The sequence below is a fragment of the Ochotona princeps genome, chromosome 16 (assembly GCF_030435755.1).
Source record: "Ochotona princeps isolate mOchPri1 chromosome 16, mOchPri1.hap1, whole genome shotgun sequence".
Classification (NCBI taxonomy): Eukaryota; Metazoa; Chordata; class Mammalia; order Lagomorpha; family Ochotonidae; genus Ochotona; species Ochotona princeps.
Genome location: NC_080847.1, coordinates 49,388,052 through 49,409,495, shown reverse-complemented (window position 1 = coordinate 49,409,495; position 21,444 = coordinate 49,388,052). Strand labels below are relative to the sequence as shown.

At 54.5% G+C, this 21,444-nt stretch overlaps 1 protein-coding gene across 5 annotated transcripts in view; it reads right to left on the bottom strand.

Moving 5' to 3' along the window:
- ACTN4 (actinin alpha 4) overlaps nt 1–19,411 on the bottom strand; it is a 60,461-nt gene extending 41,050 nt beyond the window's left edge. For 2 of the 5 annotated variants that reach the window (XM_058675178.1, XM_058675177.1), the window contains exon 1: nt 19,115–19,394. In XM_058675178.1, the coding sequence (XP_058531161.1) occupies nt 19,115–19,276 (162 nt within the window). In that variant the 5' untranslated portion in view covers nt 19,277–19,394. Of the gene's footprint in view, nt 1–19,114 lie in introns of all 5 variants that reach the window. The other 3 variants (XM_004595082.3, XM_012929782.3, XM_036492796.2) reach the window with 3 other exon arrangements.
- Between the last annotated feature and the right edge of the window lie 2,033 nt (nt 19,412–21,444).

Here is a 21,444-nt window from a genome sequence, read left to right as displayed (position 1 = left end):
AGATATACGGTTCCAAATGCAAAGCTTGATAAGGACGGAAGGGCTATTAATCCAATCACCAGGGGACTCCATTAGAGACTGGGGAGAGGGGGAGACAGTGAATTTCTCAGGAACAAGTGTTTACTTTTTTGCCCCAAGTTAACCAACATATAGTATGACGACTCTAACCCACTTTCCTGGAGTCCATGGACTCTCACCAGTAACAAGCGCTGCGGGCTCTTCTGATGGCCAGTACTGTCCAGAAGTCACACTGCAGTGACCAGTCCTAAAGTCTTTGTGCACACCTGCTCCAGAATGCCAACTGTGACTGGCAGTTCTTTTCCAAGGGTGGGGGGGAAGGGTGGGCTCTGCTCACTGGGTTACTATCGTGTGTACAGAACAGCTGCCTCTATAGCTAAGTAGCGCTTCAGGCTTTCTAACTAAAGCAAACAGAAAACTTGCCACTGTTTTTGCTCACAGAAATATGCAGAGAGCCAGATACGAGTCAAATCTGAATGGGAAAGGGGGCAGAGTCCAGAGGACAGAAGGCAGACTCCTTGCTGCCTTTCACCCCGGTCACCCCCCCCCCGCCAGTGCTGTTGCTAAGCAACCACAGACCACTGGATTCGCTCCCTCCTAGTAAGAGGCTTAAGTGCCAGTCAACAGGAAAGAGACTGGAGAGGCGGGACCAAGCTACATAAGGTCAGAGCTCACAAACGGGCAGTTCTTGGCGCCACACAGGTCCCATTCTGCATGGCCTACAGGGGTTTTGGTTTTGTTGCTTTTAGGTTGAATTAACTGTTCTCGGAAAAATTCCAGAATTCCAAATTCTTTTAACATGAAGTCCCCATTGCCACCTGGGTGGCCAATCAGCTGCTGCCAAGCAGAGGCTGCCCTCGTCCCTCCCCAAGCTACCTCACCCAGTCCTTGGTGACCTAGGACCCTAGTCCGGAGCCCCGAGGGTGGGGCAGAGAGGAGCAAGAGCCCTCACATCCATTCCGACGACCACGACAATGACACAGCAATGACAGGACCTCCCTCCCTGAGAAAAGCGGACCCACCAGGAAGGAGCTGCCCCGGATCAGCCTCCAGGGGTTCCCCTGCCCCCCTCAATGCTCCTGTGCTGAGCACTGTGACCCCCGCCAAGTCCCACGAGGGGAAACAAGAGTTTCCCAGGAACCTAGCAGACACCAGTTCCAAATGGTGGGTGAGGAGACCCGGATGGGCCAGTGGAAGAGAAAGGAGTGGTCAGGAGAATGTGAGCAACACCAGAAGCAACCCCCTTTGGCTGCCAACACTTCCCAGCTGGAGCGCCTCATCAACAGCCAGTTCCACTGCAGATCAGAAAAGCCCCAGAGTTTCCATACATTGAGCACATTCTGGCTGTCACTGCCTCTCCCCAAATTCTTGCCTCAAGCTGCCCAAGGAGCCTTCAGCTTGTGAAGCCAGCAAGCCAGTATTCCAAGGGACGCTATCCTTGAATTCCAGGGCCAAGGTCAGGAAGTTGTCAGCCCTAGCACAGTTACCAGTTTGTCAAGACATGGTAATTGCTTTACCAACTTCCTGGGGCCACTGGGTTCCGTTTCCTGGTGGTTACCACACAGACTATGGGTCCTGCGGCACCAAGGCAGTGCCTGAAACAAGCAACAGCCCCAGCAAACCTGGGGCAGGCAACCTCCTTCTTAGGCAGTGGCTGTGGCTTTTGCCACCCAGCACCCACTACCGTTGGCAGCAGCTCCTCCCCGGCACCCTAACACACAGGAGGACACACAACCTAAGTCAAAATAGCGCACAAGTCCCTCTCCTACTCCACCCACTGCAGGCCCAGCTGGGCCACCAAATCCTCTCCTATGAGGAAATCTGAAATGTCACTGACTTAGGGGGACACCAGCAAACTCTGGTTTATTTGGCTGGGAGATGTTGCCTTCAAGCCCCCTCCCCACCCCTGGATGTGTCAGTCTTTTCCAGCAAGTTGTCCTCAGCCAGTGACGGGAGTGTAGGGGCAGGGCTGACAAAGGGCTAGATCCCAAGGTGACCGACACCCCCAGCCCTGGGCAGCCTGTAACATCGCAAACCTCGAACCAATAGCCCAGTGTCTCCTAGAGGGCGATTTGGAGGGCAGTAAGCCTGGAATAACCAAGCTCTCAGACACAAACGAGGGAACTCCAAAAGCCTACTGACAAAAAAACTCCAGAGAGATTTTGGTGCAAAAAATTTTTGAAAATCATGCATACAGAAGCACATATTATGAAAAAGCTGGGCCTGGGTTTAAAACTATTTTTTTAAGATTTATTTATTTTTATTGGAAAGTCAGATATACAGAGGAGACACAGATCTTCAGTCTGTTGGTTAACTCTCCAAGTGCCTACAACAGCTGGAGCTGACCCAATCTGAAGCCAGGAGCCAAGAGTCTCCTCCAGGTCTCCCACATCGGTGCAGGATCCCAAGGCTTTAGGCCGTCCTTACTGCTTTTCCAGGCCATAAGCAGGGAGCTTGAAAGGAAGTGAAGCAGCCAGTGAACAAACCAGTGCCCATATGGGACCCCAAAGCATGCAAGGCGAGGATTGAGCCACCAGGCTAATGCACTGGGCACCACCTCTCCCCCTAAATTTTTTAATATATACATATATAAAGATTTATCTACTTTCATTGGAAAGCCAGTCCCACAGAGAGAAGAGAAGGATAAACAGAGACAGATAATCCATCACTGGTCCATTTCCCAAGTGGTCGCAACTAGAGCCAGGAGCCTCCTCCAGGTCTCCCATGCGGGTGCAGGGTCCTAAGGCTCTGGGTCCGTGCTCAACTGCCTTCCCCAGACCACAAGCAGGAGCTGGAAGGGAAGCAGAGCAGCTGGAACACAAACCGGCACCCACATAGGATCCCAGGGCAGGCAAGGCGAGGACCCGAGCCACCAGGCCACCACAGCAGGCCCTCCTCTAAATTTTTTTTTTTAAAAGATTTTATTATTATTGGAAAGCCGGATATACAGAGAGAAGGAGAGACAGAGAGGAAGATCTTCCATCCGATGTTTCACTCCCCAAGTGAGCCGCAACAGGCCGGTGCACGCTGATCCGAAGCCCGGAACCAGGAACCTCTTCTGGGTGCAGGGTCCCAATGCATTGGGCCGTCCTCGACTGCTTTCCCAGGCCACAAGCAGGGAGCTGGATGGGAAGTGGAGCTGCCGGGATTAGAACCGGCGCCCATATGGGATCCTGGGGCTTTCAAGGTAAGGACTTTAGCTGCTAGGCCACACCGCCAGGCCCGCCCCCTCTAAATTTTTAACAAAACAAACTTGTCTCTTGATCAGTTTTTTCTGTGACCTTTTGGAAGCACCCCTATCCAGCACGTTGGAACGCTCGTTTCCAAGCCCAGGGAGCTAGAGTCAGTGGGGTCTACGTGGGCCAGTGGGGTCTACGTGGGCCAGTTGGTCAGCGATCCACCACAGGCAACACCCACCTCCATGTGTCACCCCTGCACTGGGCTCACTTCCACCACGGAATTCACCATCCAGCTTCCCTCCCAGAAAGCAACTGTGCACAGACAGGGGCTGGGACGGTTTTCTCTTACTCGTCTGACCTAAATACACATCAGCTGAATTTTAAAACATATCTATTAAACCATCACAGGATGTAGACAACAGGAAACTTGCACGGTGCTCCTGTTTAATCCTCTCACTTCCTTCTGAAGCAATGGAGGGGCGCAGGGAGCACTGCCTTGGGACCCTGCATTAGCATTTCAGACGCCACTGGTTGCATCAGGGACCGGCACCGTGCAAAGCATGAAACAGGACACCACATTACAAGCCCATCTGAGTAATCGCTCGTGGTTTATTTGGAATTCGAAGGAAGAGGAGAGGCACCTCCAAAGACACAAGGCTGGATCGGATGACAGCCTTCTGCCGTATAAATAGCAAGCCAGCCTGCATAGTTTGCATTCGTGTCTGCACGCTGGGCTGCTTTGAGTTTATTTTTGTTGCTTTCATTTTAAGACTGTGTTTATGCCTCTCTGTTCGACTTCCAGCCAGTGGAAAAATGACAAGCAGCGAAGTCTGCCCTTCTTTCAGAGGTGCTCCAGACAGTTCCTGGAGGTATGAGGGAAGATGAAGAGCTTCCAGGAGCCACCTCCCTGGCCAAGCAAGGGTCGTTTCCCACACACTCTGCCTAGCAGCCACAGCTCCATCCAACTAGTCACGGGTGCCAGTCTCCACACCTCGTGCCTCACTTTTCATGCGGCCCCCGGGGTCGCACACGCCACGCTGTGACAACCAGGCACCAGCACTAAATGGGGAGAAAAGGCTCAGAAATGGTCATCTTGCAAAAAGCAGAATTTGGCAAGGCAACAAATAGTAAGAGAGGATTTTTAACTCAGAAAAACAAGGGAGGTTGGGTCCAGCTAAGAACGTGCTCAAGATTTGCTCTCACACTCCAACCCCCCAACACCTTGTGATCTCTTAGGGCTGGGCTTGCTGCTGGATTTGCCTCCCCTGGAGACCGCGGCACAGACACACACACAAACACTTCCTAACTCCACCAACTCCCCCTCCACCAAGGCCAGAGGCTTGGCCGGACCGCTCCGGGCCATGACATCACCCCAGGCTTGCCTCTTTGGCAGGGTCACCAATATTGTTTGCAGTGAATTTCCTGCACAGGCTCCTAAGACAGGAAGCTAGTCCTGTGCAGGGAGTCCTCCAGCGGCTGCAAGCCATCCTGTCAGGGTGAAACAAAGGCTTTTTGTGTTTTTCTCTGTTTAAAAAAAATAAAACACAACTTTCCAGCACTTTTAATGAGCACCTTAATTACAAGCTAAAGAATTAGATGTATTTACAGATGACCTCATGCTTGCTGATAATTAGCAATTTGAAAGCCTGGGCACATCCCCAGACTTCGTACCTTCTCCTTCACACCCTCCCCCAAGTGCTCAGGTTAATTACCAAGCCTGACCTTCCAGAGCAAAGCAGGCTGGGATCAGGCAGTCAGCACGCCATGCCACACCACAGACACAGAGGCTGGGCCCAGGCAGCCACCACACCATACCTGCCTGCCCCCCACACACACACAGAGGCTGGGCCCAGGCAGCCACCACACCATGCCACACACACACACACACAGGCTTAGCCCAGCCAGCATACCATGCCACACACATACTGAGCACACACATGCTGGGCCCAGGCAGCCATAATACCATCTCTCATACATACATACACACACACACACACACACACACACACACACACGCAGGCTTAGCCCAGCCAGCACCAGCTCCCCGCCCTCACCCCACCCCCAGTGCAGAATGGAACCAGCTTCAGAGAGGGCTGATCTGTCTGGGACAGTGATGTAGGAGGGTGACAGGCTTCTGGGGGGTCCTGTTTTAAATGGTGACAAGTTTTAATTAACACCCGGGTTAACTGAACCCTGACACAGTCAAGGGAAAGAATACAGCTCATCTCGGAGGCCGGAAGCGTATGGATTTGCACGGGGCCCGTGGTGACTGACGTGGGGGATCTGTGTGAGCCCGCGGCTCCCATGGCAGGCGGACGCGGTGTGTCTGGACTCCCTGTTCTCCTGGCATGCAAATCCCACAACTGGAGGTGCAGCTGACTCAGCCACTCACTTCCCATGCACTTTTTTTTTTGTGCTTAGAAGGGTGTCAACAGCCCGATTTGGAAAATGCACACCGGGTGGCCCTCCCTCAGGGTCCCATCTGCTTGCCAATGACTGGAGCTCCTGAAAATGGCTGTGCCATCCCCCTCCACATCCCCAACACCCCCCCACCAGCTCCCAGTCAGTTGTCACTCCCTTGTAACATTTTCCAAATTTGCTGTGGGCTTGCTCCCTGTTAGGGGAGAGGCTGGGAGGCGGACATTCTCCTCATTCTTTTGCCTTATTAGGCTGTGGATTTGATTGCTTGGGGGTGGGGGGGACCGGGGCTAAGTTGAGGAATGGCATCAGGAAGTGACCCCAGGAAAGGGGGGGGAACTTGTGAGGAAGGAGGACAAGAGGATGGAAGCAGGCGTGAGAATCACTATGGGAAGTCCGCTCATGTCAGCCTGGCTCCACACACCTCGCACCAACCCCCCGTTGCCCTGGACAGCGCTTCTGGGTGGTTGTTTTGGGGGGAGTCATCCGTGGGAAGCATCAAAGGTCTCCACTCTCACTTACCAACTGGAAGAGAAGGCACCCAACTAGGCTGTGCGCTGATTTGGACTCAAGTTGATGGAGTTTTATTTTGTTGTTTTTTTTGCTTTATGGGAAAGCAGACGCAAGGACGGGGACTCCCTGACAGCACACTTGAAAAGCAAGCCGAGCCACTGAGAGAGCTCTCCTGGCACCGCTCACGGCTCATCCAGACACGAAGCTTTTCAGGGCCCCACACTCGGAAACAAGAAGCCACCTCCTAGATAATGAGGCCCAGATGGCCTCTAAGGAGGCCAGGAGACACTACACTGTGTCACTCACAGCTCCAGCACAGGCTGCCACTTGCCAGAGGATGCTCTTTGAAGCTGCTGGCTAGGCTGGGCTTGCTCCCCAGGGCCTGGAATGTCAGGAAAGCCGGCACGTGTTTTCCACAGGGCAGCAGGCCCTGTCAGCTCCTCTGATGGGGGGGACTCAGGCAGCAGACCCCGTCTGGACACAGGTCAGGGAGTCACAGAAATAACTGTTTAGCATTTACACCATGCACCACGCTGTGTGCCAGGTGTATCCTACACACAGTTCATCTCCTTTGGGTCCACAAATCACCCTGTGGGGTGCTCCTTTCAGTAGGACCCTTGTCCAGGCTCATGTGGCCAAGAAGGGATGGCAAGCCCGAGGTTGCCTCCCTCCAGAGGTCATGCTTCCGCCTGGGCCCCCTTTCAGTGCCACACCTCTTGCCGCTCTGATTCTGCCACCGCTACCAAGCCTGGGAATGCCAGTGTTGAAAGCAGCCCTCCACAGGCGCCCTTGTCACCTCCCAGGCTGCAGCTGCCGTGGCCAGGCGAGACAGCCTGGGTCCCAGTGACATCTGAGACACCTCCTATCATATGGTGGGTGGGCCGGATGCTGGCGACTAAGCCATGTTAAGCCACAGCAGAGCACCTGCCACTGGGGGGGAGTGAAGGAAGATCTGGTGCGAATGATCCAGCAACATCTTCCCCAGAAACTGCTCTCAGATGGGGGCAAAGTAACATAGGCCCTAAGCACAAGCGATGGGTCTCAGGTGCTCAAAGGGTATCCACCTCTTTAGTGCCCCTACAACACTGAAGGTAGGCCGACTGCCACCTTCCGGAAACCTTCATGAGGTGGAAAAGAGACTGGCAATCAGTAGGGCCAACAGCCCACGGCTGTGGTGCTTCAGCTTCCCGCTTGGCCCAGGAGGCACTGGCCACCCTCACCAGCACTAGCAAACCTCTCGGGGCAAACCGTCCCAGGCAAGGGCTGAGTCTCACACAACTTCCGCCATCACCGCCATGTGTCTACACCAAGAGGTGCCGGCTGATCAGGCTGCCCGTCCCCGACCCCCGATCTCACCCTTGGGATCTCCGCGGCTCTAGTGTGTCAGTTTGGGGAGTGTGGATCCAGAGTTCTGCAGTCTTCCAGTTACACATATGGCTCTAGGTATCTGAATGAGTCAACATGCTGGAGTATTTCCACTCGTAAGTTCCCCAAGCCAAGGCTAAGGCATTTGTTTAAAGGCTAGCACCTGGAAGCCAGGCTTGGCAGGCAATAAACTTCCAGGCAGAAGGCAGCCGGTATGCACGAGCGGGCCTGCCAGCCGGCCGGCTGTAGGAGTAAGGCCCCGTTTATGTCTGTGACCCAGGACAGAAAAGCTAGGCCTGGTGTGCAGTGGCTGCAGATCTAGGGGCCAACATGCAGCCTAAGACACATGCGGAGGCTGTTGGGGTGCGAAGACTGGGGGGACACATGGACAAAACGGAGAATCTCTGTGCCTGTTTCCAAAACCTGCACAAAACCTTCTTATTGTGAAAAGACGTCCCGTCACCCACTGAAAGCACACGTCCCTCAATGCAAAGGAGAGTAGAGCTCCCCCACCGCCCACCCCAGGGGAGAAGAGAGTCTGGCCCAGCCACCACAGCAGTGACACCGTGCAGGACCCGTAAATGGATCTGGCCCCAGAACCCGGGGTTCCTAGACTCAGCTCAGTTACCCCTCAAACCTGAAACTCCCAAGAGATGGTGCTCCTTGGAGTGGGGGCCAGCAGGTCCACCGGAAAGCGGCAGCTGGCGGCGGGGTGGGGTGGGGGGACTGTCCAGGGCACAGCTGCCCACCATGCCCCTCCTGCACACTCACCTCCTTTATGAACGTTTCCATGATCGGCCCCGCCGCCCGGGCGCGGGGAGCCTCCTGAGGTCTCCTGCGGTTCTGCTCTCCCCCCAGCTATGCAGTGAGCTCCCCAAGAGCATGGGCCGGGTCTCCAGTTTCTCTCATCCCCCCGAAGGCTCAGGATGGAGCACCGCTTGGCAGAGGGGCCCCCGTGAGGGCTGCTGGCTGGCCCTGGCGGTCATGTTTCCACCTGAGCGCCGGACTCCCAGGCCCACGAAGCCTCAACTCAGGTTACATGAGAAGCCGGCTGGCTACAAAACGCAGACCCACTCTGGTCGGCGGCCCCTGATGCTGTGACCTGAGTGGCGATCGCTGGCGACTGTGCAAAAGGATCTTCCAAACCTGACCATGGCACAGAAAGAGGTGGCTCAGTGCTCTCCCACCCCCACCCCAGAAGACCTCTCTATAGGTAGCTAAACAACTTGGAGCAGGTTCAGTGCAGTGCTAAAGCACAATGCGCCACCCACCAGGGAAGCTTACATGCATTCCAAACTACGCCCAGCACATCGCTCCATTCGTTAGAGTTTCTTCCCACTCTGAATTAGTTTTAAAAAGAGAGAGTCTGGAGTGGGGGTACACAGTGGCTCAACAATTGCCTAATCCTCCAACCACCAGCGTCGTTATCCCATATGCCCTGGCTGCTCCATTTCTCATCTAGCTTCCTGCCTATGGCCTGGGAAGGCAGAGGAAGATGGCCCAAATACTTGGGATCTTGCGCCCAACGTGGGAAACCCAGAAGAGGCTCCTGGCTTCAGGTCACTCAGCTCAGTTCAGCTCCAGCCATCATGGCCATTTGGGGATTGAGCCAGTGGATGGAGGATCTCTGGCTCCTCCTCTCTATAAATCTGCCTTTCCAATAAAAAGAAATCTTTTAAAAAAAAAAAGATTTTAAAGTTTTTTTTTTTTCAAGAGAGGAGGAGACAGAAAGATCTTCCATCTGATGATTCACTCCCCAAGTGACCACAACGTCTGGTGCTGTGCCAATCCGAAGCCAAGAGCCAGGAACCTCCTCCAGGTCTTCCACACGGGTGCAGGGTCCCAAGACTTTTGGCCATTCTCGACTGCACCAGGCCACAAACAGGAAGCTGGGTGGGAAGTGGAGCTGCTGGGATTAGAACCGGCGCCCATATGGGATCCCAGCGCCGTTCAAGGTGAGAACTTTAGCCATTAGGTCATCCCATCGGCCCAAAAAATCTTAAAAAAAAAAAAAAGGGGGGGGGTGGTGGTTTATTTCTGTATCCCCTATGGGGACACACACACACACACCTGTCTCCTTCCCCATCCCCCTACATAAGGCTACTTAAATGATTTAACAAGTCTGTGTGAGCGTGCAGCCAGAATGGAAGTGCGGCCTTCTATTTGATGGCTGGGCTAGAGGTGCCATTCCAGCACACTTCCACATCCTTGACACCCCCATTCTGTCAGCAGAGGTTTCTGCTATGGTTCCATCCAGGACAGGGTGGGGCAGAGAGCACCACAGCCCACGTTTGTGGTGGCCGCTTTGCTCAACCTCTCCCTGGGTGTTGTGCGGGCGGGACAGGAGCGTCAGACCAGCAGAACTTTCTACCACTTTTGCTGCTCCTCCCTCCCTGGGTAAAAGCTACACAACAAGTCTGACAAGCTTGCCTCCACGCGGGGAGCCTTGAATCCAAGGAGCTAGAGGGGTATTCCTGGGGCGATCTCCGGAGAGGAGGAGGGGTGCGTATACAGCAAGCCAAGAGGCCCAGACAGGAAACCTAAAGACTGCTGTATGTTCTTGTCCGAGCCAGAACTTACTCTGACCCCACCAAACTGAGGGAGACCAGGAGGAAACACTGAGGGTGGAGGAGTGGACCCAGAGCCAGCTCAAAGTTAGGCTTCCTGGCTTCTGACCTCAAAGAGGGCAATCACACACACACACACACACACACACGCACACAGGTGCACATTCTGTCAAGAGGCATCCCACATTCCCCAAGGTAGAAGTGGCCTCTCAACGGGACAAGAAGAGAGTGGACTGTGTCCACATGGTAACCATTCAGTTTTCCAGGAGAACCACATGACAAAGCCAAAGTCAACTCAACACACAGTGCCAACCAACGCCAGCCTAGGAAGTTGCCAACGTGCTCATCAGACACAGGTGCCTGCTGCATGGAGATCACTGGTTTGTTCCCAGGCCTGTCCAGGGACCCTGGCAGGAAGGGAGCCAGCACCTGGTGGCACCCGCTGACCCCAGACCACCCTGGCGCCCCTCTCCCTCACACCCTGCTCTGCCACTCTGGCCTCTCTACTCCTCAAGGCCATCACACATGGGTTCCCTCTGCTTCGAACAGCCCTGGTCTCACTTTCTCATTCTTCCGGGAACAGCCAAAAGCCACCTCTGCTGGGACTATTCCATGCCCCCGAAACACCTGTGCTGTTCCCTCTCCCATAAAACCAGCCCCAGCCTCGTGCCTACAGCAATAGTGTGGAAATGAAGAGTGGGAACTTGAAAGCCACAAATCTTGAAAGTACCACCCAGGCTAGTGGCTTCAACGTCCAGGGACCCAGGTCTGCACCTGTCCTCTGTAAGAACGCCAACTGCCTCCCGGGCATACACATATCAATCCACGTGAAAGGCTCGAAGAGGAGCCTGCCACAGCACAAAATGCAGGATGTTATCACCGCATCTCCCACACACGATACTATCCATACTGTCTGTCTCTCCCAGAAGCCTGCAAGCAAATCAAGAACGTGTAGAACAGACGGAGGATAACTTGAGGCCAGGTCACCTGACTTCTGTAGTGGCCACTGGCTGGCCCCAAAGACCCTCACTCCCTGACCAAACTGAGCCCTCGGAGCCTGAACCGCTCACAGTCTCATGTTTCAACTATGCAGGGAATGTTTGATAGGAACATGTATTTATTCTTAGGCAAGAAAAGTTGTCTCCCAGACTAACCCCACAGCCCGAGAGCAGGCCGTATTTGGCAAAGAACTGCTTTTGAGTTTGTTTATGAAACAGGCCCAGAACTTTCTCAAGTCAAAGGTAGCTACTCCAGGTCTGCCACTTTTACAGTTAAAGCTGTGTACCATCCCTCAGGCTGTTCCCTTCCCAGCAGCAGCCTGGGGCCCTGACTCAGGGACAAATCATCCCTACAGATTCTCCACAGGTTGTCCCTCCTCAGGGAGCTAAAGGAAGGTAACAGAGCAAAAGGAAAGAGGAGTTAAAAGCCTAAACCAGCCGAGATGGCAACCCCCACACCACCACCCTCCTCCGCCCCACACACCAGCAGACCTGGGAGAGGGTGAGGGGGGCTAACGCACCTCCTACTACAATGTCAGACCCTACCAGTCAGTGCAGCTCAAGTGATTAAAAAAAAAAAAGCCACTGCTTGGCGGTGCCGTTGACCACCTGGCTGCCTTCCAGGACGTGGAAACCTGAATCATGAGTGGTTAGTTCAGAAGGGGCCATTTCTACAAACAGTCCCGGAACCAGCCCGGCAAGTCCACTGCTCCCAGACATTTTGAATTTCAGAGGCCCAGACTAAAAGATCACAAATCTTAAAACGAAACAACCCTCCAAACGCAAGCCATGACAGTGAGAGCCAGGGAAGCGCTCTGTAACAGTTTCCAGGAGGCACAGAGTGGGATGTGACCACACTCACCTTCTCAAGGGGGTGTGCAGCAGGAAGTGGGCAGGAAGGACATGGATTTTTTTTTTTTAATGTTACTTGTGCATGGAACTCCCTGGAAACCTGAGTTCGTTTTGTTTGCAGAAGCAGGCAAAAAGATGCAGGCGCCTCGGGCCCTGCTATTAAGAAGTCACATAGCTGAGATTCTGGCTCAAAATGTGGAGACAGAGAGCAACTTCCCGGCCACAATGCCAAGGGGGGGGATGCTCAGCCTTTCACAAGTTCTCTCCTTTTTCTGCTCCCCCTCTCAAGCACACCCGCACTCCCTTCCTCACCAGACTGGTCCCAACTCTTAAGGCTAGGAGAGAGGCACCCTACCCACGTGGCCACAGTGGCCCATAGCTCCCCCTGAGGGACACCTGGCTGCTTCCTCCTGCCCAGGAGCACCAGCGTCCACCAGCAGTGCTGCCTCTGGGGTGGCGGCACTGCCCCAAAACAGTAAAGCAGTTGGCTCTCCGCGGTGACATCAACTCAACCCTCTCCACACCCACCCAGCCAGGGTGGCCAGATCCTGGGGCACTGACGTGTTCGCTGTGGAGCGTCGGCTGGGGTCGCCTCCAGCTTGGGAAAGCCAGCCCCCGCTGAGGCAAGCAGTGGACCCACACGCTCTCGAGCCACGCCACTCCACAGCGTGACTGGGTGCTGAATCATGGGCAAGTTCCTTCCACGATCTCTCTCCTAACCTCAAACTGGCCTTCTCCACCAAGACAGACAGACGGAAGCGAGGCAGGCAGGGACAATGCAGCTCTCTCTAGCACGCGGTGATTAAGACATTCTTCCAAATTAAGACATTCTTTCAAACAGGAACCGGAGTTACTAAAACATGTGGCAACTACCTTATACTTCTTGGAGATTCCAAGACCTTCAGGTACAGGAGCTGGAGAAAGGTGTGCCTACCTGCCTTCCACAGGGTCTCCACTCACTTCCCTGCAGGAAGCAGGGGTGGGGGGGAAGAAAAGAGAAACCCACTCTAAAAGCAGCAAGCGCCATCACTCAGCCCCACACCTCTGCCGGGGTTGGGGGGGTGTGCGGGTGGCCTTTAAAAAAAGCCTAAAACAAACCACAATGTCTTCTTTATTCCTGCCTGAAGCCGAAGACACAAATGCCATTGTGCTGTGCATGTTTTCTCATCCCATTCAATCATTGCAACACCGGCAACACTATTTCCCAAGTCGACTTCACTGCGCTCAGCAGGGCTGTAACTGCCACTTCCAACCACTTGGGGGGAGGCCCAGGCCGCTGGCGGACAAAGCCCTGGGTCTGTTCACCTTAGGAAGGAAAACATTTAAATAAGCCTTTCTTAATTCAGTAGGAGGGTACCACTTTTCTTTCAGAACCCAGGGTTCAAGTGCCCAGACAGGGGGTAGCAGGGTGCTTTATCCATGGAGCCCTGTTTGTGTAAGAAAACTGGGGCCTTAAACAGAGCAAGAAATAAACCCACAATTGCTATATTTACAACATGCCTGGCTTCATTAAAAAAAAAAAAACAGGCGCTGGTTTTTGTTTTTGAAATTCAGAGGGAGGGAAGGAGTGAACTAGCCTCAGCAGCGTCCTCCCGTCTGCTGGCTCACTCCCCAAAGCCCCACAGCGCAGGGCTGGGGACTCAGGCTAGGTCTCCCAGTTGCATTACAGGGAGCCAATCCGCTGCACTGTCTCCACTGCCTCCCAGGGTCTACAACAGCGGGAAGCTGGAGCAGTCAGGCTTTGAATCCGGCTATTCTGCTACTGGGTGGGCATCTTAACCACTAGACCAAACACGTGGGGGCTCTTCCCCGACAGAAGCATCCCAAGCATGTGCCAATTCCAGCTCCAATGCTCCACTTCCAATCTAGTTCCCTGCTAATGCACCTGGGAAAAGCAGCAGAAAGATGACCCAAGTACCTGGGCCCCTGGCTACTCAGGAGGGAGTTCCAGGTTCCTGGGCCAGCCCAGGCCAACTGTGGCACGTGGAGAGCGAACTGGTGCATGAAAAGAACTTTCCTTTTCCTTCCATCTCTACAACACTTTCAAATCTCTTTAAAGAAAAAAAAAGGGGGGGGGCATCAGGCTTCAACCAGTCCTGAGCGATATGTCAACTCAATGCCACAGCACAAAGCCACAAAGCAAGGAGGAACACGTGTTCCCGGCTAGAAAGTGTCAAGGTCAAAAGAGGGTTTTTTTTTTTTTTCCAGCCACAGGGGAGAGTTTAAGAATTATCCACACCTTGCATTAAACCTTGAATTAAGGCAGCAATGAAGGTTATTCCCTTTGATTCTCTTGTAAACAAAAGACTTCAAAGAGAAGTCTTGGCGAGGTCTTCGGCGCCTCACCTACACCTGTCAGTCACAGAAGGGGCAGGCCTCAGGCCAACAGCACCCTGCCAGATCCCAGCTCCACCATTTTGCCTCTAATGTGTTTACTTTGGTGGTTTTCTTCCATTTATGGCCAGAGAAGCAGGATTTACCATTCACCATACTCCTATCCATTTCCCTTTGAAAACAAAAATGTAAACTGACTTAAGAAAGGTGTTAAGGGTAGAAAAGTGTGGTGAGTGTGGAATAATTAGAGACAAGTGCAGGGAGCCTGCTCTGGCTGCGAAATCCCAAGTCTTTGCTCTTGGGGTGGGGCGGGGGAAGGCAGAAGCCAACACAGCAACAGGTGGCAAACGTCAAAGGCCAAGCAAATCTAGTCCACTGGCTTTTACAGAACACTCCAGCAAATCACATCTCCGAGAATGGCCACCGGACTCTCCGAGTGACCCAAACAGTGAGGACTTCACGTGTATATTCCAAGGGAATACCTCTCTCCACGGTCCGAGCAAGTTAGCACCACCCCCAACAGTAAGATTCCACCTTTAACAGCCCTAGAATTTAGAATGGTTCTGTTTCCCTTTGACTCACTGAACCATTACACTCCTGGATGTCTGGGATAGCGGCTACAATGTAACTTACAAAATTTCTTGAAGAAAAGTGATACTTGTGCTACTTTCAAATACTTTATAACAAATTCTGGCGCCAACACTGCCAACACTATAAAATTCAGCTTCCTTGTAACTCCTTTGATGTTTCAAAGCTTCAAGCCATGCAAGAGGAGACAGAATCTGGAGCACCGGACCCACCCAAAGCATAAAGACTTCTTTCAAACTTCCAACAGATGATGGTGTTTGTATCTGGCTCAAGTACACACTTCTGTCCCACCTCAGTTACCACATTGAGTTACCAACTTGCTATCACCTGCCTCTTATTTCCATGAAAAAAAAAGGAAAGGAAAGGAAAAAACTGCCAGTAACATGAGCAGCGGTTTTGTTTTTGTTTTTCTGTAAACTAAACGTAAAAATAAAGGCAGCAGCGGAAGGACTAAGGGAAACGATCCAAGTGTGACCTACACGGACACCAGTGAGTGAAGGAATGAAGGCTAATGCTGACAGCCAGGCTCGACGTCCAAGAGGCGATAAATGGGAAATGTCAGCTATTCCGAACTCCTGAATGGCCAAGTGCTACTGCAGCCAACAGCTAATCCCTAATTATTTCTCCCCTACAGAAAAGTCAGGGCAACAGCAAAGGAACCCTAGGACCCAATCAGAGGCTTGTTCTATTCCCAGCGTACTGTGACTCCGCCGAGCAGAAGCCTCTCAACCATCTTTGGGCCTTCCTTCCCAAATCAATTCACATCTGGCTCATCCTCCCTGCTTCCGGGTAACACACACCACGCACTTGGTGAACTCCACGGAAGGAGGCTATGGGGCTAGGTGTGCCTGCCTGCCCCCCACCCCGGCCCCAATCTAGCATCCAGGCCTGCCCTTCCTCCCTGGCCATCTGGTTGGGGGGGGACACCTGAGAGGACCAGGCCACACCTGAACCAGCTTCCCTCCCCCACTTCTTCAGACTGTAACAGCACCTGGGTATTAGACACAGCCCTGGCTTGTTTTCCTGCAACACTTTCTCCACACTCACTTAAGGCCAAGCCATTGGCTGCCGTTACATGGGAGCCTCTGGGTCCAACTGGAGGGTGAGTCAGCTCTCACTGTCAAAGCGGCCTCCTCTGTGTGGGCCCGGAACCAGGCTGCCTGTTTCCAAAGGCAGAGGGCAAACCCTACGCCCACACCCTAGCCCGCCCAAGATTAGGCAGAGTGGCCGGCGCCACTTGCTGGCACCAACCAGTCATCCACAAAGCACACCAGCAGGCTTCCCTACCCTCTTCCCCCCAGTCTACCTGCCCCCTCAGAGAGCTACAAGCTTATTTCTGGGTGACAGTTCGGTTTGGTTACCTTTATATTTTGCTTTTTTTTTTTTTTTTTTTTTTGGCTGCGGTGGGGGGGGCGGGCAGGGAAGTACATTCTTCAATTTTGAAAACTGCTAAAGATCTGTTAGTCTAGCCAGATCCTAAGGGGCAAGCAATTAGAACAATAGCAGAAAATAACAGATGGCTATTTGGGGGGCCTCCATCATTAGCCTTAAAAAACAAACAGAAAAAAAACACCACCATAGCACCATCAGAACTTTCAAATATTTAACTCACAACCAATACACCCTGAACCAAAGGTCGTAGTCTGAACCAGAGGCCCAGCAAACACGCGGGCTTAACAAGTGTGTCCTCTCACTCTGCAAGCTCTGGGAGAGGCAGGCAGTGGCAGGGCCATCTGGGGCCCCTTCAGACACCAGCAAGGAGGGGACGGCAGCCTCCAGTTAGAATGGCTCCAGAATTCACTCCAACAGCAGCCTGGTCCTGGGCCACCCTCCCAGAGTACACTTCAAGGCTTCCCATGGAAAAAAAAAATGTGTTGCATAAACTAGTTATTCAATAATGCCTGGGTCACAGGGGGTCCCCAAGCATCAGAGCAAAGGGCTTCCAGGTCAAAGTGGGACACATACCACATACACATCCCCCAGCCGAACAGGTACAATCCTGGCTTTGCTCCCAGGGGCACTGGAGGCCACCTTTAGCACCTACAGCCATTCAGGAGACACTCACAGATGTACTAGACACTAGCCCTGTGCCACGGGCTGGCCTGGGGGATACGGGGACACAACCGGTCACTCACTAATGGAACCACTGCTCCAGGGAAAGAGCCCAGGCTGTGGGTATGCGTGTGTGTAGCGTGTGTGTCTGGTGAGAACACACTCCTATACTCCTTTCCATCCCTCCCCTATGACAGGAAAGGGCGCAGAGGTGAAGTCATTCGTTTCCCCAAACATGGCCAAGTGTAAATATTTGTAGGAGCAGGTAGAAAGCAGGACGTTTGAGAGGCTGGTACCTGCTGAGAAGTGAGAGGTGGGACCCTGTGGGCTGCCCCTGCCCTCCACCTCACCCACCCTGCCCTGAGGGGAGGCGCTGACAGCTGGGAACATGACACACGCAAGGTTCCTGTGCGTCCTGGTTCCACCCAGACCCTGAATGGTGGTGCCCCAGCCTTGCCCTACAGGCAAAGGAGACTATAACTGCAGAACTGTCCACACCCAACAGCCAGAAGGGAGTGGAAATGAGCTAGCAGGAGTCACTTGGGGAGGGGCAGAGGACAGGAAGGGCAAGGAGATCCCCCGACTTCATCGGCTGGCCGGAAGGGGTCCCTGCCCCAGCACTGCAGGCATCATCACAGACCAAGCGGCTGCCCCATTCCCCCTCCCAACCCTCCAAAGTCTCCTGGCAACCCCAACCTTTTCCAGCCTGGCACGGCCTCAGGCAGTAAATTCCTGTGGAGTTAGAGTCGGGACCTCCCCAGGACCCCCTTAAAAAACCAACTGTTGTCAGGTAGCCCAGCCCCAGGACCCCTCCCCGCCAAGCCGCTGCCCCTCCAGCGACAACCGAAGAGGAAACTGCAGCTGCTCATTCCCCCCAAGGTTAAGCCAGGCCCCACCTCGGCTGCCTAGAACAGCTACTCGGCTGAACATCGGGCTGCCCGTGGGCAGCACCGAGTCAAGCTCCACTCTGACGGCGCCAACCCCTCACCCAGTCGGCCCTGAAAAGCCTCGTCAGACTCCCTCTCCCAAGTCCTTGGGGCTGCTCTCCACAGCCCAACCCCATGTATGTGCAAAGGGTCTGGGCCAAGGCCACAGGGTTGGTCAGTAACAGACCTGGGGAGAAAGTCCAGCACTCCAAAATGCTAACCACCTGCACCTTCCGCCTCGCCCTCGCTGGGCCCCCTCAGAGCCTCCCTTCCTACACACACCCTACCCCCCAGCACCTCCCCTAGGCCTCCCACTCTATCTTATCTCCCTTCCACTCTGGGGTCCCAACACCCCAAGGGCCACAGGAACACAGACACCCTTTAGGCCCCTTCCCAAATCCCCTCAGCCATCTGCTCACCCTTTTTCTGGGACCCCTCCTAAGCTACCCTTCTCCCACCCCAGCCATTCCAGCTCCGTCACCTTTGCCAGGCTACACAGCCCTGGGCTCCCCCGACCTCCCACTGCTCCTTCTATATACTCCCCAACAGCCTCCGAACCCCCCCTCCCTCCCGTGGGCTTCTGCAGCACTTGCCAATTCCTCTTCCTCCTCTCTGCTCAAATTCACCTCACCTCCTTCCAATCACAGGTGCCTAACTCCCACCCCCGGTCACACCTGGTGCTCTCCTGCCCCTAACCGTGCCACAGCATCCCCTAACCCACGCCCTGAACCCCTTGTCCTCACACATCTCAGCCCTTTCCTGCTACCAGCCTCCCCGGCCCTCCCACCCCTCCCCAGACCCTACAATCCCTCCCTTGGCACCCCGACTCCATCCTCACCCTCCCCAGACTGCACATCTTCCTCCGGGCCTTTCTGCACTGCAAGTAAACCCCTCCATGCCGTAACCCCCCAGGCCCCCAATTTCACCGTGGCCCACGAATGCCCTCCCTGGACAACCCGCTCAGCACTCCCCAGGCGTTCTGACCCTGCAACCCCGGCCTCAGCCCTTAATTGCATTTCAGCCTCCCCCCAGCACCCGGCCCCAGCCTTCCCGATCCCTTTCTTTAGACTCGCACAATCCTGGCTTTCAGCTTCCAATTCCTTCCGCAAGCTCTGCCGTTCCCTTTCCAGGGCTCCCTCCCCCATCCCGGGCCCGCCAATTCTGTCTCAGGACTGCCCCCCACACCCCAGCACCACCGCCGATTCCCCATCGCACGCGCTCCCTTCCCCTTCGGGGTCTCCACCGTCCTTCCCGGCGCCCTCGGGAGAGCCCCCTCCAGCCCGTCCGGCCCGCGGGCCGCGCACCTTGCGCTGCTGCTTCTCCCAGGCCGGGTCCAACAGCAGGTCCCGGTCCCAGTCGTCCTCCTGGGCCATGTAGTCGCCCATGCTACCCCCGCCGCCAGCGCCATTGCCCGCGCTGCTGGGGCCGTACTGGTACGACTGGTTCGCCGCGTGGTAGTCCACCATTCCGCCGGCCTCTTGCTCGCCCACCAGCCCGTCCGCGCCCGCCTCAGCTCCCGCCCCTCTGCTGGAGCCGCCGCTGCCGCCGCTTCAGCAGCTTCAGCCCGCTCTCGGCCCCGCGCCTGCGCACTGCCCGCCACGCCTGCACGCAGCGCCGCCGCCGCCGCCCTCCCACGCGCGCTCCCGAGTCCCTGCGCCTCCTGGCGCCTGCGCAGAACCTGCAAGTCCGCGCCCCCGTGTATCTCGTGGACGAGCCGCGCGCCCTCCTCGCGTGAACGCGCCCGTCCTCGCGCGTGGGCGGAGCCAGAGTAATGAATGATTCATGACGCGGGTTCTCTCCATTGGATGGAAAGAAAAAAGGAAAGAAAGAAAGACAACAGAATTCTAAAAAGTATGTATACTCCAGGACCCGGAGCGGGGACCTAACAGGCTAAACCTCCACCTGCAAAAGCCGACATTCCATCATACCAACCGGTTCGAACCCGGATGGATCCAGCTCTATGCTTGTGACCTGCGAGGGCAGTAGAGGATGGCTCAAGTCCTTGGAACCCTGTGCCCACGTGGGAGACCCAAAGAAGTTCCTGGCTCCTGGCTTCGGATTGGCTCAGTTCCAGCTGTTGCAGCCATATGTGGAGTGAATCAGTGGATGGAAGATCGCTTTTTGTATTTCCTCGCTCAGTAAAAATATGTCTTTCAAATAAACATAAATGGCAAAAAAATAATAAAGAAAGAAAATTCTGGGATTATGGGGGAAAGCCAAGTGTAAACTGAAATAGAAATAAAATACCCAGCACAGGCTCCAAGGTGATGCTGGCTGGGGAGGTAGGGGATGTTTGAAGTTTGTCTTTTAAAATCCCTTCTTTATTTCCATTTTCATTAGGAGGCAGGGAGAGGGGCTCTTCCACCCACTGATTCACTTTCCCCAGATGACCGCACAGCCAGGGCTGGGCCAGGGGGAAGCCAGGAGCCTGGAGCTGCATCCAGGTCTCCCACGTGGGCACCGGGTCCCAAGGACTTCGAGAGTCACCTGCTAATTCCCAGCGTGCTCACGAGCAGGGAGCTGCACCACAAGGCAGAGGAGCCCTGCGCTTGGGGTGGGCACTATACCAAACACCCCCATACACACATCTTGAGCACCTACTGTACCTACATGTACACAAACCATTGTTGGGGGCCGGGTCCGCCCACACTGCCCTGGCCCACCTTGGGCCTTGCAGGTCTTCCCGTGAGAAGTCACTGGGAGCCAGGAATGCCTCACGTCCCTCCATCCCAGATGGAATTGTCACTCCAGCCTGGCCCAGCCCAACTTGCTTTCTTCAAAATTTCTTTTATGGGCACGGTAGCCTAGTACTTAAAGTTCTCGCCTTGCATGTGCCAGCATCCCATATGGGTGCCAGTTCGTGTCCCAGGGGTTCCACCTCCCATCCAGCTTCCCTGCATGGGAAAGCTGTCGAGGACTTGAGACCCTGCACCCACTTGGGACACCCAGAAGAAGCTCCTAGCTTCAGATCAGTTCAACTCTGGCTGTTTGCAGCCACTTTGGGGAGTGAATCAGCAGAAAGAAGATATTCCTCTCTGTCTCTCATCCTCTGTAAATCTGACTTTCCAACAACAAAAAAAATCTCTTCTCCCCCCTCCCCAATAAATCAATATTTAAAAAAATATTTTTGGGCCCGGTGTGGTAGCCTAGCAGCTAAAGTCCTCGCCTTGAACGTGGCAGCATCCCATACGGCTACCAGTTTGTATCGCAGCTGCTCCACTTCCCATCCAGCTCCCTGCTGGTGGCATGGGAAAGCAGTGGAGGATGGCCCAGAGCCTTGGGACCCTGCACCCATGTGGGAGACCTAGAGGAAGTTCCTGGCTCCTGGCTTGGGATCGGCGCAGCACTAGGGAAGTGAATCATCAGTGGGAAGATCTTCCTCTCTGTCTCTCCTCCTCTCTGTATAACTGAGTTTGCAATAACAATCTTAAAAAAAGAAAGAAAAGAAATGGAGCAGCTGAGACTCAAACTCGCGCCCATATGGGACACCAGCTGCACGTCAGGCAGCCCCTTCACACACCACGCCACAACGCCGGCCTGCAGTCCAGCATTTGAGCAGCCTAGGGTCTTGGGGGTTCAGGCAGACCCAGATCTTCCTGCTGTGGTCCTCAGTTCCTTCACAGCTCCCCCACTC